This window comes from Lissotriton vulgaris, chromosome 11 (genome assembly GCF_964263255.1).
Source record: "Lissotriton vulgaris chromosome 11, aLisVul1.2, whole genome shotgun sequence".
Taxonomy (NCBI): Eukaryota; Metazoa; Chordata; class Amphibia; order Caudata; family Salamandridae; genus Lissotriton; species Lissotriton vulgaris.
Genome location: NC_141699.1, coordinates 865,069,518 through 865,089,802, shown reverse-complemented (window position 1 = coordinate 865,089,802; position 20,285 = coordinate 865,069,518). Strand labels below are relative to the sequence as shown.

The 20,285-nt window shown below is 46.0% G+C and overlaps 1 protein-coding gene across 2 annotated transcripts in view; it reads left to right on the top strand.

The window, feature by feature from the left end:
* The window catches only part of FARP2 (FERM, ARH/RhoGEF and pleckstrin domain protein 2), a 1,631,776-nt gene that overhangs the window by 471,009 nt on the left and 1,140,482 nt on the right, over positions 1–20,285 (top strand). For both annotated transcript variants that reach the window (XR_015300958.1, XM_086944011.1), the window contains exon 6: positions 10,609–10,706. Coding sequence is in view for 1 of the 2 variants with exons in the window: in XM_086944011.1 (XP_086800137.1) it covers positions 10,609–10,706 (98 nt within the window). In the remaining variant the exon portion in view is untranslated. The remainder of the gene's footprint in view (positions 1–10,608; positions 10,707–20,285) is intronic.

The window sequence follows — 20,285 nt, the reverse complement described above, 5'->3', positions numbered from 1 at the left end:
TGGTGAGGGACAGAGTCTCTGAATTAAACAGAATACTCTCACCCAGTCAAGAGATCAGGGCTAGATCCAACACCGTTTTTTAGCTCACTGCACCATCCCAGTTTCAGAACCTTGCTGTATGCAAATTAGTCTGTTCCTGTCGGGCCGAAGAGGCTGAAATGCCAGAAACCGGTCCCCGGTAGCTTGTCTCCTTTCTGGTAAAGAATTGGCTTGGTAGTTTAGTCTGCCCTGTTCCCATGATGCACTGGGCCAGGGACAGACTGATTTGCATATAGCCAGGTTCTGAGCTGGGATGGGGCAGTGAGATAAATAACGGTGATGGATCAAGCCCTGATCTTTGGACTGGGTAAGAGTGGTCTGCTCAATTCAGACACTCTGTTCATCACCACCCCCTTTTGTAAATCGATTTTGGCCACTATAGGTGTGGCAGGGTATACTCAGACATGAGTCCCTTTCTCACTGCTCCATCAGGATTCAAGCAAGCCGGGCCGAAGAGGCTGAAATGCCAGAAACCGGTCCCCGGTAGCTTGTCTCCTTTCTGGTAAAGAATTGGCTTGGTAGTTTAGTCTGCCCTGTTCCCATGATGCACTGGGCCAGGGACAGACTGATTTGCATATAGCCAGGTTCTGAGCTGGGATGGGGCAGTGAGATAAATAACGGTGATGGATCAAGCCCTGATCTTTGGACTGGGTAAGAGTGGTCTGCTCAATTCAGACACTCTGTTCATCACCACCCCCTTTTGTAAATCGATTTTGGCCACTATAGGTGTGGCAGGGTATACTCAGACATGAGTCCCTTTCTCACTGCTCCATCAGGATTCAAGCAAGCCGGGCCGAAGAGGCTGAAATGCCAGAAACCGGTCCCCGGTAGCTTGTCTCCTTTCTGGTAAAGAATTGGCTTGGTAGTTTAGTCTGCCCTGTTCCCATGATGCACTGGGCCAGGGACAGACTGATTTGCATATAGCCAGGTTCTGAGCTGGGATGGGGCAGTGAGATAAATAACGGTGATGGATCAAGCCCTGATCTTTGGACTGGGTAAGAGTGGTCTGCTCAATTCAGACACTCTGTTCATCACCACCCCCTTTTGTAAATCGATTTTGGCCACTATAGGTGTGGCAGGGTATACTCAGACATGAGTCCCTTTCTCTCTGCTCCATCAGGATTCAAGCAAGCCGGGCCGAAGAGGCTGAAATGCCAGAAACCGGTCCCCGGTAGCTTGTCTCCTTTCTGGTAAAGAATTGGCTTGGTAGTTTAGTCTGCCCTGTTCCCATGATGCACTGGGCCAGGGACAGACTGATTTGCATATAGCCAGGTTCTGAGCTGGGATGGGGCAGTGAGATAAATAACGGTGATGGATCAAGCCCTGATCTTTGGACTGGGTAAGAGTGGTCTGCTCAATTCAGACACTCTGTTCATCACCACCCCCTTTTGTAAATCGATTTTGGCCACTATAGGTGTGGCAGGGTATACTCAGACATGAGTCCCTTTCTCACTGCTCCATCAGGATTCAAGCAAGCCGGGCCGAAGAGGCTGAAATGCCAGAAACCGGTCCCCGGTAGCTTGTCTCCTTTCTGGTAAAGAATTGGCTTGGTAGTTTAGTCTGCCCTGTTCCCATGATGCACTGGGCCAGGGACAGACTGATTTGCATATAGCCAGGTTCTGAGCTGGGATGGGGCAGTGAGATAAATAACGGTGATGGATCAAGCCCTGATCTTTGGACTGGGTAAGAGTGGTCTGCTCAATTCAGACACTCTGTTCATCACCACCCCCTTTTGTAAATCGATTTTGGCCACTATAGGTGTGGCAGGGTATACTCAGACATGAGTCCCTTTCTCACTGCTCCATCAGGATTCAAGCAAGCCGGGCCGAAGAGGCTGAAATGCCAGAAACCGGTCCCCGGTAGCTTGTCTCCTTTCTGGTAAAGAATTGGCTTGGTAGTTTAGTCTGCCCTGTTCCCATGATGCACTGGGCCAGGGACAGACTGATTTGCATATAGCCAGGTTCTGAGCTGGGATGGGGCAGTGAGATAAATAACGGTGATGGATCAAGCCCTGATCTTTGGACTGGGTAAGAGTGGTCTGCTCAATTCAGACACTCTGTTCATCACCACCCCCTTTTGTAAATCGATTTTGGCCACTATAGGTGTGGCAGGGTATACTCAGACATGAGTCCCTTTCTCACTGCTCCATCAGGATTCAAGCAAGCCGGGCCGAAGAGGCTGAAATGCCAGAAACCGGTCCCCGGTAGCTTGTCTCCTTTCTGGTAAAGAATTGGCTTGGTAGTTTAGTCTGCCCTGTTCCCATGATGCACTGGGCCAGGGACAGACTGATTTGCATATAGCCAGGTTCTGAGCTGGGATGGGGCAGTGAGATAAATAACGGTGATGGATCAAGCCCTGATCTTTGGACTGGGTAAGAGTGGTCTGCTCAATTCAGACACTCTGTTCATCACCACCCCCTTTTGTAAATCGATTTTGGCCACTATAGGTGTGGCAGGGTATACTCAGACATGAGTCCCTTTCTCACTGCTCCATCAGGATTCAAGCAAGCCGGGCCGAAGAGGCTGAAATGCCAGAAACCGGTCCCCGGTAGCTTGTCTCCTTTCTGGTAAAGAATTGGCTTGGTAGTTTAGTCTGCCCTGTTCCCATGATGCACTGGGCCAGGGACAGACTGATTTGCATATAGCCAGGTTCTGAGCTGGGATGGGGCAGTGAGATAAATAACGGTGATGGATCAAGCCCTGATCTTTGGACTGGGTAAGAGTGGTCTGCTCAATTCAGACACTCTGTTCATCACCACCCCCTTTTGTAAATCGATTTTGGCCACTATAGGTGTGGCAGGGTATACTCAGACATGAGTCCCTTTCTCACTGCTCCATCAGGATTCAAGCAAGCCGGGCCGAAGAGGCTGAAATGCCAGAAACCGGTCCCCGGTAGCTTGTCTCCTTTCTGGTAAAGAATTGGCTTGGTAGTTTAGTCTGCCCTGTTCCCATGATGCACTGGGCCAGGGACAGACTGATTTGCATATAGCCAGGTTCTGAGCTGGGATGGGGCAGTGAGATAAATAACGGTGATGGATCAAGCCCTGATCTTTGGACTGGGTAAGAGTGGTCTGCTCAATTCAGACACTCTGTTCATCACCACCCCCTTTTGTAAATCGATTTTGGCCACTATAGGTGTGGCAGGGTATACTCAGACATGAGTCCCTTTCTCACTGCTCCATCAGGATTCAAGCAAGCCGGGCCGAAGAGGCTGAAATGCCAGAAACCGGTCCCCGGTAGCTTGTCTCCTTTCTGGTAAAGAATTGGCTTGGTAGTTTAGTCTGCCCTGTTCCCATGATGCACTGGGCCAGGGACAGACTGATTTGCATATAGCCAGGTTCTGAGCTGGGATGGGGCAGTGAGATAAATAACGGTGATGGATCAAGCCCTGATCTTTGGACTGGGTAAGAGTGGTCTGCTCAATTCAGACACTCTGTTCATCACCACCCCCTTTTGTAAATCGATTTTGGCCACTATAGGTGTGGCAGGGTATACTCAGACATGAGTCCCTTTCTCACTGCTCCATCAGGATTCAAGCAAGCCGGGCCGAAGAGGCTGAAATGCCAGAAACCGGTCCCCGGTAGCTTGTCTCCTTTCTGGTAAAGAATTGGCTTGGTAGTTTAGTCTGCCCTGTTCCCATGATGCACTGGGCCAGGGACAGACTGATTTGCATATAGCCAGGTTCTGAGCTGGGATGGGGCAGTGAGATAAATAACGGTGATGGATCAAGCCCTGATCTTTGGACTGGGTAAGAGTGGTCTGCTCAATTCAGACACTCTGTTCATCACCACCCCCTTTTGTAAATCGATTAACATTGTGGCAGAGGAAAAATACAATGAACTGTCTCCAGTGCCCCGTTTCACTCCATCAAAAACGAAAGTGTATACGTGGGCTGCTATGACACACCTACAAACTCAAGGTTTTTTTTTTTAAGGTTTTATATAGCGCGAACAAGACTCTTACGAGTATCAGAGCACTTTACAGACAAGTGTAAGAAAGAAACCAAAAAATGTAATAAAAACAAGGGATGGGTGCAAACATGGTACAAAACTTAAACATGTAAAGTCAGTTGTCTTGACAGAGCAAATGTCAGCTAGTTGAGGATAAATACATAGATAGGAACAATAAAATGAAAGGTAGCAGAATTGACAGGATCACGTGAATTGAGCCAAGAGGATTGCTTTCACTTCTTTTTTTAAGGCGGCAGGAGGAGGATTCGTTCTTGTTTCCGTGGGTAAAGCATTCCAAATCCTGGAAGCCATACCAGAAGGTTCATTCAAAACGAGTGTGAAGCATAAAAAGATGAAAGTATAAGCACCTTCGAGTGCATGCTTACTCAGTTTCAGTACTGCTGCTGACATGGGCAGATTTCTGTAAACTACAATGTCAATCCCTATTATGAGATAGGAAATCAGTTTTCATCCTTGTTTCATGGACTAGGAAGATTTAAGACTATGAAAACGCAATTTCACATAAATGGGGACATCCGTCCTATTGCTCAACAACATAGTCGAATTGCATTTTATTTACAAGAGGCTGTTGAGAAAGAACTTGATACACTCTCAAAGCATGACATAATCGAGCGATCCGCTGGTCCAATGCCATGGGGATCATCCACAGAGGTAGTGTCAAAAAAGGATAGTGGAGGAGCCTACTGCATCTGCGTTGAAATGCGCCAAGAGAACAAAATCGATTAAAAGAGAGTGACATCCGGGTCTGCAAATTGCTGACATGCAGAATGCAACTAGAATCTTTTCGCGCCTTGATTTGAACAAAGAGTATCACCTTCTCAAACTGGAAGACAAATGCTCATGTTGGCTTATTTAGATATACAAGGCTTAGTTAAGAAGTTTCATCAGCTGCAGAGCTTTTTCAGGATGTCATTCGTTGCATAATACAGTCAGTCGCAAATGCTTTCCATTGCAGTGATGCATACTAGTTTTTAGGGCCTTACATAAGGAACATGATAAAGCTCTTACACAAGTGTGTTGTATACATGCAGATCTCACTTTAAATGCAGCAAAGTCTGAGTTTCATCAAGCCAAAATCAAGTTCTTTGGTAATATCTTTTCTGATCGGGGAATGACTCTGGATCCAACTAAAGGACAAGCCTTGTCATCCACTTCTCCCCCAGATGCAACTATGCTGTGATCCTTCCTTCGGATGGCCAGCTGCTGTTCGTTATATACATGACTTTGCCACTGTAAATGCCCCATTGAGAGACTTAGCAAAACAAAATGCCCCATTTTGATGGTCAAGTGAATGTGAGTGAAGCTTCAAGAGAATTAAGCATGCAATTGAGAGCGCCCCTGAAATAGAATATACTTTGATCCTAAATTAAAGACGGAGGTTGTTGTTGAGGCAAGCCCAGCGGGGTTGAGTGCCATCCTTGCCCAGCACACTGGACATCCTGATGCTCAAAGGAACATTGTGGCTTATGCTAGCTGAAGTTTGTCATTGACGGAAATATGCCTGTTCACAACTTCAGAAAGAATATCTTGCTGAAGTGTGGGCTTGTGAGCATTTTCATGTGTTCCTTTATTGAAAGCATTTCACAATTATCACCGATCACCAAGCATTGCTCAACATTTTCGGCAATCCTGAAGTCAAAATTCCTGCTCACATTGTGATGTGGGGGTTGCTGTTACAGGAGTATGATTATATGATTTGTGCATCGTCCAGGAAAAGATCAAAACCCTGCTGACTACTTCCCATGTAGCCTAATATAGTGTAATGGCACTACTTCAAAAGCAGTTGATGCTTATGTTAACTTTATTGTGAAATCCAGTACCCCAGCTGCCATATCGGTGGAACAAATTGGTTCTGCCACGAGCGCTGACCAAGATTTGCTGATACTCAAAGCCATTATTACACCTTAGTTTTGGGAAAAACATACTAGACCTCTTCATGATGACCGGGAATGCTAGAATTAAAATATGTGCTGGAAAAACTTTCAGTTACCCCACAAGCATCATCTTACGAGTGTCAAATTGTCAAACCAGAGAGTCTAAGATAACAAGTTATTAAACTGGCTCAGGAGGGACATTGTGGAGTTGTTGTGACTAAATGAGCTCTACGGGACAAGTGTGGTTCACTCATCTTGATGAAAGAGTTGAAAAAGAGTTAAAGACATGTCATTTGTGCAACTGCTTGTCATCCAATACCAACCTGCATCTGTTAAACATGTCTGATCTTCCAAAGCATGTGTGGGAGAAGATTGTAATTGATTTCTATGGACTCCTTAACAACAGACATCATCTACTAGTAATTGTTAATGAATTTCCTGTTTTCCTCGTGTGCAAGGTCTGTCGTCAACTACTCATGACAGCCATTGAGAGATTAGAAAGTATTTTTGCAACATGGGTTGTTTCTTAGATTTTGACGTCTTACTCATCTAAATGTCAAGTATCGGAAAGCACACGTCTCTGGCCACAGGCAAAAGGTTTGGTCGAGAGATTTGCAAGCACCCTCAAGAAGACCGTTCAGCGTGCTGCGCTTGAAAAGCTTGAACAGGTCAATTTCCCATTCTACCAAGGGGGAAAGCCCTGTCACCTTTAGGTTTGGGAGAGACAGGAACCAAACTGCCACAATGGACAATGAGAGATGTATTGATATTGGTAAAGTTCGCACTACTGACTTGTCTCACAAATGCAAAATGAAGACCTATGTAGATAGATGCCGCTATCCACAGAGCACTGTGTTCAAAAGAGGAGACCCAGTTATCGTCAGACAGAAACGCAAGTCTGAGGATAATTTTGAAGCGGACCCACTGAGGCTTGTGACTAGTAAAGGAAACATGGTGACTGCTCACCGTCCTGGGAAGTCCATTACTCGAGATTCTTCGCATTTAAAGCACCTGCCCCGATCTTCGCAGCTCCAGATGTCAGAAGTGAAACTTAGCAACCTAAGAATCCTGCACCAAAACAACTTATTGAACAGTTGTGATGTATATATGTATTATTTATACTTTTTAGTTAACAAAGAGGGAGATGTAGTGTCTTGTGAGCGAATGTTGCAGGACTCTAATGGTTCCTGATGGACACCGTAGAACAGTGGTGACAGTGTTTGGGCTTGGGTAATATAATTCATGATGTAGAATGTTCAATTAACAGTTACATGCTGAGGAATAAAGACATGTAAAACCAGGCTCTGTTTGTTGTGTGATTATTTACATGTATCTGGGCTGGGGAGGATGCTACACTGGAGTTCCAGTAATGATTAAGTGGGATCCTCAGAAATTGAAAGGTTAAGAAAAATTGGATTATGCATGGTCACTACAAGTCAGTTCTCCTTTTGGTCCAGCTTCCTCATCACCTTTTTGGATCAAGGTATATTTCAGTAGAAAATGATGATATTCCTGCAATGAAATAAGTGCCTGAAAGTGTGAAAGATTGCAGATTTTGCCATGCTTCTTTGGTTTAGTGAGTATTCTCATGAATCTACTTCTATTCTGACGAAAACAGACTCTTCTGTAACAGGATTTATATGAACGCTTTGAAGCTCACTTCCAGTGATGTCTCCTAAGTAACAGATTGCCTGATTATCACATTTGAAAACCTTCGATTGTTTCAGTCCTTGATTGTTCTCTGGGCAGTCTGCACTGTCAATGTAAGGCACCACTGGTAGATATGGCATTAGGAAAAAGTGAAGACTCTAGCTAGGGGGTTATGCACATGTTCAATTTACTACAGACCGGAGTATGAGCTAATAGTGTTTTTATATCTTCTCATTTTTCCAGTATTTCCTGGGGAAAGTTCTTCTACAGTAAATAGCTACAAGAATGAACTGCAGAGGGATATGCTAGGGGAGGGACTCTCTTACGATTCTGCTACCATGGCAGTCTGATAGACATCAAGAGACAAATACTTCCTTCCATCAAACTGTAGGAAGAAGAATTCTTAGTAGTATTCTTTGACTTATGTTTTTAACTGAGTGCACATGACCCTTGAAGGAAGAGGAACTGAGTGAAGCTTCTACATCTTCTTTGTTAGTTTGTTTTCAGCCTTTGTTGAGTACATTTTGCTGGATCACAAGGGCGAATATGGAAAGGAGGACAACTCCATTAGATGAAACTCCAGTCTTTCCTGTTGTAAGCTCAAGTTACAAAATTGTTATGAGATGAAAAGTGCCTATATGTCTTATCTTGGGGGAAATGGCTACATAGAATTCAGCTGTTTTGAAACCTTTCATTTCCCTGTTCCAAAAGCCTACAATGCAGACTGAGGTTCCACTTGCTTGTTTCTGCTTTGTACTGGATGGACACATTTATGGTTATGCAGGTTTTGGAAGATTACTCCTCTGTGGTTCTGTGAGATTATTGTGCTCTTCCAAAGCTTCTGAGCTTTGGATAAGCAGCATGACTGGGTGGTAGAGGACTCTCCAAGGCAATTGTATGTTTTCTACAGGTCTGGTAGGTGGGATGACTGTAGGTGATATTTGACGACTTCAAAGTATTCTGGTCCTAAGTGGCAGGGGGAAGAGAGGATGCTGAAAACTGAGGAATATTGGAGCCGAAGGGAATGTGTCGCAAGCCATTGATTTCGCAAGAAGGCCAGGAGGGGGACACAGGGATGTACCACATCTAGATCGGTGTTCTCCCACATCTGAACATGACCCTCTTCTTCCCTTACAGCAGAAAGATTGGTCCCTCACGTCACCTGTTCCTCAGGACATCGACATTCCCTTTTGTGAGGGTGGCTCCTCTAAGAGGAAACCCTCTGACACCAGCCCCGCCCACGAGGCTGATGTCGTTTCCCAAGGGCCTATCCCGGGATGCCAAGGATAACTGGTAGAGCGTCAAAAAGCCGGAAGAAGAGACGAGGAGTCGGCGCGTTGTTGGAGCTCGAGTGAGAACCAGACGGGTACTCCAGGAGATGAAACCCTGCGACCACCACAAAATCCCGAAGGAACCTGGAGGATTACAGAGCCAGGAGGCCAAAGTACCAGCGCTAAGCCCCGCCACGCTCCCTGAGGACTGTGGTTTTCCCAGGTACGGGAACGGTTTGCGGGCTGGGTCGGGAAGAGGGAGAAAGCTTAAGCGGGTGACCTGCCTCCTCCGGTAATCTGCCTTGAACCTTCTTCACAAACACACAGCCCTAGAAGTTAGTGTGTGCACCGGTGGTCCCTCACTCCTTTTCCCTTTTATCGTCACCTAAACATTTCGCCTGATACTTGCCTCTTTTGTTTTGTCCTTTTTTTAATCTATTTTGAGTACTCCTGCCTGCCACGGAGGATAAAAGAAGAGACGAGAACGGACGAAGAAGGAATCAAGGACCGGATAAGAAGATAGTATCCGTCTCTATCTATGTGGCTGTGGCAAACAATCAATAAAACAGGTTAAAAATTCTAATAAACCGGGTTTGAGACAACCTGTACTGGATGTTTGGTTTTCTTGCTTGAGACGCGATCCTAGCTCAGCAACCCTTCCGGCTAAAGAATGATATCTGATATTCCCCATAATGTTACTCTTTTTTTAAACTTTTTTTATTGGGGTTTTATATGGAAGCAAAGACAACATCACATGTCACTTGTATTATTCTGGAACAGCATATAGTTAAAGCGCTTGCTAAGCAGTAACATACCTGAGAGTTAGTGCATTAAGTCAGATGGCCACTAGATAATATCTCTGTACTAGCTGATAAGTGTGGGTACACTAAGCAGGTCTACCTGGCTAACTGGGATGGTACCCTTGAATTGGAGATGGGAAGAGGTGATTGGAAACCTGTAATAGGCAGGGCCTTATTTGTAAAGGATGCTGGCATAAGGCTAAAGCAAAGCTCCAACTGTGGTGTGGTTGCCGATGCAAGTGGTGTTGAGGGCTGAGCCGCTACTCAGTAATTCTGCGCTAGAATGATGAGCATCTATATATTGGGTTCTTGAGGATGTAGACAAACGCAGGTGGAAATTCGTGAGGTGATTAGTGGCAACTTGATCTGACCTTCCGGGGAGGGGGTCAGGAGGAATTCTAGATAGAGTGCACACAGCATTGCCATTCATTTCTGCTTTACGGGACAAATCACAGTTTCAGGTGAATTTGTGGAATTCGGACGAGAAGAGCACCCCAGTCCACAGAAATTGGTCACTTACGAAGATGCCGGACTTCTTTATAGCGATGGGACTCTCCTGCCATGCAGCCGCCAGTGGGGCCAGTTCTGCTCTCCACTGTAAAGTAAGGTCTCTTCTAGCGAGCAAGAGGGCCATACCAGCAAAACGCGTTCTCACCCTATGACGCTTCCTACATTTGAAGATACCAAGGGTGCAGGCCTCCCATGTGTTAATGTCAGTGAGCTCAGTGACCTCTTGTAACACGTTATGGACCGAATCCCAAGAAGAGGATAGGGACGGTTAGAACCGCAACCCCAAAGTGTTACTCTTATTTGCTCTGTGGTGTGATAGCTGTCCATTCTTGTCCTAAAAGTATGGAGTACCATCCTAATGGTGCCAAAACAAATTATGACCGATTATTTTACCATGTTACGTTTTATGCTTAACATTTGTACCATGTGGATGTTGATGAGTGTCTATACATGTGTAATGTGAACATTGTATTATTTTATCCTTTGTGTTTCAGGTACTTGTTTGCTCTGCAAATTAAGAGGGATTTAGCCGAGGAGAGACTTAGCTGTAGTGATAACACAGCTGCACTTATCATCTCTCATCTTCTCCAGTGTGAGTAAACTTTTTTTTGTTACTATGTGTTGTACAATCTTATTTAGTCACACAGTCACTATTGAAATAGTCTCCAGCTCGGGGAAAGGCCACAATGAAGAACATCCTTTGAAATCTGTTTTTTCTATTTTAATTGAGAAATAGTCTGTCCTAACATGACTTACTGTTGACATCAAATGAAAGAGCGCTATCTCCTACCTGGGCATATGGCACAGCTATCCTGCATTGGTTTCAGACACCATGGCTTTCCATTGCTCCACAGAGCTATCCATGTATCAGTCTGTCTTTTGTGTTTGTTTGAGGGAACCAAATAATAAGGAACCAGCAGACAAGAGGCTTTGGAAGAGATCATCAGAGACTATGATGGTGAAAGAGAACATCAGATGTAATAGAGGAAAAGAAAGTGAAAGCGAGACATGGGTTCATGGGTTTTGAGGATCATAGGAACTTTTGCAACTCAGCGTCATGGGCCAAAAACCACCAGAAACAACAACACGGAGGTTGCAACCAAGAAAGACAAGCATTGGCATAGCCAATAGGTCTCGCTTTTGGGTCCTAATAAGTATTTACTTATGCAGCGCAATATCCTTGGTGCAACAACATCAACTGTTGTATGGCTAAACACTTATAAGATCTCAAAGGCGAAACCTATTGGCTATGCCAATGCTTGTTTTTGTTGTTTCCCTGGCATCATTTATTCATCAGTGCAAGTTCTTGAATAAATAAAAAAATGAGAGGAAAGGAGCTGGTAAACAAGTGAGAAAGAGAAAGCAAAAACACGGTGGGATGGGGCTGAGGTGAAAAAAAGTGGGGAAAGACAGCCTAGCTTAAAACATATAAACATGTTTCGTGTATGGCCATTACACAGCTGCTTGCTGATCACATAAAGGGTACAGGTAACATAAAAACATACCCCTTGGTGATTTGTGGGGTGGTGTTGCTAGGGTATGTAAAGGGAGGGCCCATTGAGGTCTGTGAGGATGTTTAGACTTCTTAAAATAAAGGTGCCTTAGAACGCAGAGGAAGTTGGCGAGTCTGGGCGCAATTTGCTAGGTCTGAATTGCCGGTCTGCATTTCTTCCATAATGGAGGTATTCACAGAATGCCTGGATCAGATTAGAAAGGGAAAGGCATGGAGACAGGACTCACAGCCTGCGCTCTGCTAAATTAGTTTTGCAGCGTGAATCTTTCTGGATTCACTATGCATTATTCCGCGGTCTTGTGGTTGGGTCCGGAATCGTAGTCTTTTCTTTGTTTTTTTTCGTAGCCCAGGTGGGCGTCGACGTCCTACCTTTTGGTGTATTTCCGGTGACGTCGGTGAGCTTCCTGCGGAAGCACCCACTCTTAGGCGCCATCTTCAGATTCTTTTTTCCGCGGTTGGGTCTGGATCGTTCCTGAGAGGGCTCCAGACATTTTTGGAGAAAAAAGAAGAAAACACGCAGTTTTTGGGACGAAAAACATTGGAGAAGACTTCAGGAGACTAAATCATCGAGAAGATCGACGAAAGAGGGAGGGAAGTTCAAGAACTTCCATTTTCCATCGAGGAATGCGAGCGCAGGGGGCCCCCTGAACGCATGAGATGTACAAGACTCCTTTCAAGTTCTGCGCAAATTGCCACCACAAGTACGCACAGAAGGACCAGCACCCGGTTTGCAACCTCTGCCTACCGGTAGACCACGAGAGCAGCGACTGCTCCGCCTTTACGCCGAAAACTCTTCGAGTTCGAGCGTGACAGAAAGTAGCCAATGCCACGATGCAGGGCAAGGGCCAACCTCCATCCATTCGAGACCTGGGCCTATCTTCAGACGAAGAAGACAACAACGCCGCCGAAGACGACGGCTACATGGTCGTAGAGTGCGATATTACAAAGACTCCAAAGAAGGTAGGAGACTCTACGGCCCCTAAAGCCCCGAGAGACCAAGAGTCTCGAAAGATCGAGGGAAAATCCTCTAAAGCGCCGGCGCTGAAAGCTTCGGCGCCCGCACCTAAACCCAGGCCCAGCAGATCCTCTGAGAAGGAGTCCCCGGCGCCGAGAGCTGAAGAACAGCTAAAGCCGTTGAAAAACGTTTCCAAAAAGGAGCGTCCGACGCTGAGGGAGAAGGACCCAAAAAAGGCCCCAGCGCCGATGCCGAAGATCAGCTCGGCGCCGAAACCTTCGACGCCGAAAATAGGTTTGGCGCCGAATTTACCGCCAAAGAGACCGGCCGACCCATTGGACGCATATCTGGCTGCCAAAATGGAGAAGAAGAAGAGGCGTCTCGAAGCCGAAATGGAAAACATCCTGCAACAAAAAAAGGATTTCGACGCCAGGATGAAAGACTACATAATCCCGACGAAGCCCAAGCCACAGGTGCACAAGCTCGTCGAGGATGAAGTCTAGGAACAGTCGGAGAATGTCGAAACATTCGACGAACCGGACGAAGACGAGGCCGCCTTCGACTACTATGAGGAGGACGACGACCGCAGGACGCTTCTGGGTTCGGCGACCTCGGAAAGTTAGGAGATCGACTGGCAAGAAGTCGACACAGAGAGTCCTGAAGAAAGCATACCGACACGTATCCTTCGAGGCCTTCTCCGCCAGATGACATTGGGGTGTACAACAAAGTCATCAGGAATGCAGCGGCTGTCTTCAAGGTGAAACTCGACGAAGAGCAGCAGAAGGCTGACTTCCTCCTCGAGACATTGCTCCCCACACAGACCAAGAGCCAGTACCTGCCAATGCTGGAAAGTGTCATGGCACAAGGGAAAGAAGCCTTCAAGGAGCCGGCTACATGCAAGGCAGTCACCCCAAGGACTGAAAAGAAGTATAAACATTCATCCAAGGACCCAGCCTATATCCAGGGCACGGTCTCAGCTGACTCAATCATTGCTGCCACAGCAAGGAAGAGGGCTAATGTGCCTACTACCTCAGGGCGACCTCCAGACAAGGAGAGCAAGAGGATGGACTTGGTAGGGAGAAGAATTGAAAGGAATGCCGCGATGCACTGACGAATGGCCAATTCCAACGCACTACTAAACGGGCATCAGTACCAAATCATGGAGGAACTGGGCAAGTTGATAAAAAATATGCCTCAGGAATTCAGAGACAGAGCTGAAAACCTAGTCGAAGAGGGGAAGAATGTGGCAAACTCTTGCATCAAGACAGCTCTGGACGGAGCTGACACCTCCAGTAGGCTCAAGATGATGGGCATCACAGAAAGAAGACAAGCCTGGCTCAGGGTGTCAGGCTTCAAGCCAGAAGTACAACACAGCATCCTGAACACCCTGTTCAACGGACAGACCTAGTTCGGGGCCCCAGTAGACGAAAAGCTCAGCCAACTAAAGAAAGACAAGGAGACAGCAAGGTCCATGGGGGCATTGCAGTTCAGAGGGTCGAAAAGGGGCACCCCATCACGAAGGCCCAATGGCAGGGGTGGTAACCAGCCAGGAACATCACACCAGGCGTTCCAATAATCCCACCAGGCGGAGAACCAAACACAACAAGGCCAACAAAAGCAGTCCTGGCAATACCAGCAGAGGGGCCAGTCCTTTCGCGGAAGAGGCAATGGACGTGACCAGAGTAGGAGGGGAGGTCAGCAACCCCCTGCCAAGTGACTTGCCCACCCAAATAAGAACTCCCAGGGTGAGGCACAAGGACAACACACAGGGGTCAAGCGCACTAAGTACCTGCGTGCATGTGAGACCAGTGGGAGGAAGACTAAATCATTACTTCCAGGAGTGGAAGGCAATAACTTCAGACAAATGGGTTCTAAATATCATGCAGTTCGGATACTGCATAGAACTGGAAAAGACACCAACAAGCAGAAAGCCAAAGAGAAGGCAACTAGCAAGGAAAGAGCTGCAGCTACTCCAAAAGGAAGCGAGAGAGCTCCTGCAAAACAAGCCATAGAACCAGTACCTTACAGAGAAAGGAACAGTGAGACCCATCCTGGACCTAAGGTTCTTAAACAAATTCATAAGAACGCAAAAATTAAAAATGACATCCCTGCAAGAGGTGCTCCCTCAATTGCAAAAAGGAGACTTCATGGTTACCATAGACCTAAAGGATGCCTACCTGCACATACCAATGAACAGAAGTCACAAACATCTGCTCAGATTCGCCATATGGGAACACTACTATCAGCTCACAACCCTAGCGTTCGGTCTAAAGTCGGCGCCAAGGGTCTTCACAAAGTGCCTAGCAACAGTCGCCGCACACCTAAGAAGGGAGGGAATACACATATACCCTTACCTGGACGACTGGCTAATAAAAGCAAGGTCATTCCAGAAATGCAAGGAGCATGCACAGAGGGTGACAAGAACACTGATGGACCTGGGATTCTCCATAAACTGGGGGGAAATCCTCAATGGAACCTGAACAAATAAAGATCTTCCTGGGAGCTCAGATCGACACCGTGCAGAGCAAGGTGTTCCCAAGCGAGAAGAGGTCAGTTGCACTGGTGAAGGAGACAAGGCTCTTCCAGAGGGGGCAAGCTCGGACAGTGAGAACAGCGAGCAAGATCATGGGCATGATGGCATCATGCATTCACCTAGTGCCAAATGTGCGGCTGCACATGAAACCCTTGCAGGAGTGGTTACAAGAGCAATGGTCACAAGCATCTAGTGGTTGTAACGCATGTGGTGCAGAAAGAAATGGCATGGTGGAACATGGAGAACCTGACAAGTGGAAAGCCTCTAACGCCGCCAACGGTGACCATCACCACAGATGCATCCCAGAAGGGATGGGGAGCTCACATGGAGAAACTCAAAGTGAGGAGTCTGTGGACACCAGCAGATGCGGTACAACACATCAATTTCCTGGAGTTGAAGACAGTTTTCCTTGCTATAAAAGCCTTCCAGACAAAACTGTACAACCAGAGGGTGTTGATCCAGACGGCCAACACGACAGCGATGTTCTACATCAACAAGCAGGGTGGAACACAATCGGCCACGCTTTCGAAGCTGGCGCAGGAGATATGGACTTGGGCCATCCCTCTCAACATAGACCTGCTAGCCATTCATCTGCCAGGGAAGGACAACGTAGAAGCAGATTGGCTCAGCAGACAGACATCGGCAACCCACGAATGGGAGCTCAATGCACAGGAGACGAAAAGGCTGTTCGACAGGTGGGGGACACCGTTGGTGGACCTATTTGCAACACGCCAAAATGCAAAATGCCGAAGCTTCACATCCAGGCTGCCCGGGGAGGGGTCTCTGGGGAATGCCCTATGGATAGACTGGTCGAGGACATTTACCTACGCTTTTCACCCGATACCGCTGATGCACAAAGTCCTCAGCAAGTGCAGAGCGAACAACATGACACTGATACTGGTCGCACCACAGTGGGCCAGGCAGACATGGTATTCGCAGATCATGGAGATGGCACAGAGCGCACCCCACAGATTCGGAAGGAGAAAGGACCTGCTCTCCATGCAAAACGGGCAGGTGCTACACCCAGAGCCAGAGAGCCTGAGCCTGGTAGCGTGGCTCCTGAGGACATATAATTATTTGCGCATCTGAAACTACCAGAGAGCACCCTGAGGGTTCTTCGGGAGGCACGGAGGCCCAGCACGCGAAAGTGCTATGTATCAAAATGGAAGAGATTCACTCTATGGTGCAGGAGAGAGAAGCTGCACAATAAGATGCAAAGGGGCTCAACGGTGCTTAGATACCTCACACACCTACTAGACAAGAAACTAAGCTCATCCTCCTTGAGAGTTCACTTAGCAGCAATAGTCTCTTACACAAGAGGGGAGACGTGTAAGAGTTTCTTCACCTCACAAGTGGTTAAAAGATTCCTGGAAGGAGCTAAGAGCCTCCCAAGAGAGTGCCACCACCTGCATGGAACCTTAAACTGGTCCTAACAGAACTGATGAAGCATCCTTTCGAACCAATTCACAAAGCATCCCTAAAGAGGCTAACAATTAAAACTGCTTTTCTGGTAGCAATCACCTCGCTGCGCAGGGTAAGCGAACTTCAGGCGTTAACGTTACAGGAACCCTACATCCAAATTCACAATGATAGGGTGGTAATGAGAACGGACCCAAACTTCATGCCGAAGGTGGTGTCAGGGTTCCACATGAATCAAACTATACAAATACCAAGTTTCTTCCAGAAACCGACAACAAGCGCTGAATGAGCTCTTCACACCCTAGACGCCAGAAGGGCTGTCATGCACTACATTGAAAGGACCAAGGAACACAGAAAAACAAAGCAATTCTTTGTTTGCTTCGCAAAGAGCTTCATGGGAAAGCCAGTAACTAAAGGAACAATTGCGAGATGGATCTCACAGACAATACAATTCTGCCACAAACAGGCAGGGGAAGAACTGGCAGGAGGGTCACGGGCCCACTCTACCAGGAAAAAGGGAGCTACAATAGCTTTCCTGGCCAACACACCCATTCAGGACATATGCCTGGCGGCAACATGGGCTTCAGTGCACACGTTCACAAAGCACTACTGCGTGGATATACAGATGAAGAAGGAAGCACAAGTCGGCCAAAGGTGCTTCCACCCAGCCGCCACAAAAATGAGAAACCGCTACAAAGTCTATGCACAGCATAGTGAATCCAGAAAGATTCACGCTGCAAAACGAATAGTTTCTTACCTGTCGGTGTAGTTTTGCAGCTTGAAGATCTTTCTGGATTCACTAGCGAGCCCACCCACCTCCGCCAGAAAGATGAGGCTGGAGAGGAAGGGGGTTGAAAACATGGACAATTACTTGAACAAACAAACCTTGAAGGTTAAAGCAGTGAATGACTTACTAGAACATTGCCATTACTTCGGTAACAGAACAAACACGAGAAAAAAGAATCAGAAGATGGCGCCCAAGAGTGGGTGCTTCCGCAGGAAGCGCGCCGACGTCACCGGAAATACACCAAAAGGCGGGACGTCGATGCCCACCTGGGCTATGAAAAAAAACAAAGAAAAGACTACGATTCCGGACCCAACCACAAGACCGCAGAATAATGACCAGCATAGTGAATCCAGAAAGATCTTCAAGCTGCAAAACTACACCGACAGGTAAGAAACTATTCGTTTTCTTTCAAGGGAAAACGGAAAACTGTTAAGGGTAACATTGCGTTCTCAGCATTCAAACCTAAAAACCCTACAAAATATAAATGAAGCTACCTCCTACAAACTCAAACTCAAAATTCTAAACAACAAGCATTGGCCGCGCGCGAGCAGCTGCGATATGTGGTGGGGGAGGGGGAGAGGCGGGAGTTGTGTGCGTGCGCAGCCAATGCTTGAAGAAAAAAAAAGGATGCAAGTTGTGCATGCGCACGCTATGTATGGCCTGCTGCAATCAGAAACCCACATGGTGGCTGCGCGCGTGTCCGCAAGCTTGAGGTCAGGAAAAGCCTGTGGTAGCACTTTTCAAAAGCCACTCAGTAAATTTCTCACAGTGAATGTGCTGGCTCAGCAAGACCTAAAGAAAGCCATACAAGATATTGACTGGCCTTTTAAAACTACAGAGAAATAAGGCATGATGACATGTTTACATTAGAACAATGAACCCTAGATGACTGTGCACAAATGTCGCTGATTAAACAATCTGAAATGCACAACTTAGGTAGTTTTGAACAGCCTCAACAACACCCTATGCTTCTACCAGACAATTCAGTAGATAACACTGGGCAGAGAGAGCCTTATACCCCCAACAGGGAACCACAGCTCAGAGATCTTCCACCATGGGACAGTTTTCTACTATTGCTAACTAATAACCTCCAAGCCACCTGAATACACCTGTGTGTTTTGGGAACCTAATCACCCAGTAGAGAAACTCTGCGGTATGAATCTCAACCCTAGTGTCTGCACCAAGAGTCACTGATAAAATCTGTGCTATACAAATACCCTGAAACATAATATTGCATATAATAAAATGCACCATAAAGATCAGACCCTGTTTATGGGCAGTACCCTAAGGCTTTCATTTAGGTGTTTTCCAAAGCCCAACCACTAGATAGTGAAAGAATATGTATCATATAATTTGGTAGAGCCTAAAGCTACAAAACACAATTGGTGCAAGTAAGTGACTTTCTCTTTACTTTTCATTTTCATTGAAATTGAGTTCTATGAGGGCACTGCTTAGGTCTCTCAAATGTTGTGATCTGGCAGCACCAAACACATTTTGGCCGTTTTGTTTCTTTTTCTATTAGTTCATCGACAATTGGATTTCATTTTGCTTATGTAAAGCTGCGCCTCCATATTCAGCAAGTCTTTTGCTATTTTATCTGTAAAGAGTGATGGTTCTTAATCAATAGAATCGCTTATTGTTTCCATCTAGTTTGCAAAGACAGATCGGGGTTTCTATAGTATTTTCTCAAACTTGCTACATATACGATTGACCACTAGCAAGCTAATAGTGTTTGTGAGCAAATCACTTGTGATGAGTAGATTCCAACACTATGAGCACTAAAGTGCATGATGTTTCACAAGCTGGGCCACTAAACGAGTCCTATTGAAATAGCAAACAAGATGGCACCTCGACCAGAGAAATAAGGTGGCCCGTACTGCTGCTTAGGTAGTTGAAGTATGAAGAGGTTGTAAAATAAACCCTGAAAATATTAAAATCTGAGTCTAGGGATAACATGTCCTCCTGTTAGAGGTCGGTGGTGACTGAATCTGGTATTGCTTTCAATACTGAAGTAACTCTGAAGTGTCCATATTGTTAATTTACTGTCTTGTATAAAATCCTTCAATAAATATCAAGAGAAATACTGCCTGCATCAAAAACCTCAATGTATTGATCTGCTTTAGCATCCGTGGAGAGGTTGTTTTGGGTACCACAGGCCCAAAATTGTCATTTCAATGATTACGGAGTGCTGTGGTGTGTGTATGTATATATGTATGTGTATATATATATATTCACTGAAAAAACCATTGGTTATAGACCATATATAGTTAGGGATTAGCCTTTTCAAAACCTTATTTTACTCACACAAAACCATTGAAATTTCATATATAGTTAGTTCCACTAACTATATATCGCGCACCCGCAATCCACTGCTGATGATGTCACATATTACATCATTCATGACATGGTTAGTGACATCACTGATGACATCTCAAATGACATCACTGATGACATCACTGATGACAACATCCAGTGACTGTATGTTTCTGTAAAGTTAAAATATGTCTTACATATTGAAGAATGAGTGGATGTATAAGTGTCTGGATGAAGGATTTAGTAGGTGCATGACTGACTGTATGAGTGAGTGATTAAATGTGTCTCACTGAGTGCATGGGTTAGTGACTAAACTGTTTTAATTTGTGCATCATTATATCTGTTGTTCTACAAACTGCTGCATATGTTGATCAGTAGCTATATGAGTAACTGTATGGGTTATTCATTGGTTGTCCAAGTATTTGTATGGGAAACTGAGTGAGTGTGTGTGTATGGGTGGCTGGGAGGTGTGTGACTCTGTACATAGATGTGTGAGTAGTTGATTCACTATATGTATGGGTTCAAAAGTGCATGTGGAAACAGCTGTATGGGCGGTTGACTGTGCATGAGTGTATTAGTGAGTGAATGGATATCTCAGTGCTACATGTCAAAGTAAGTACATATGTAAAACACAGTACATGTGAGAGTTGA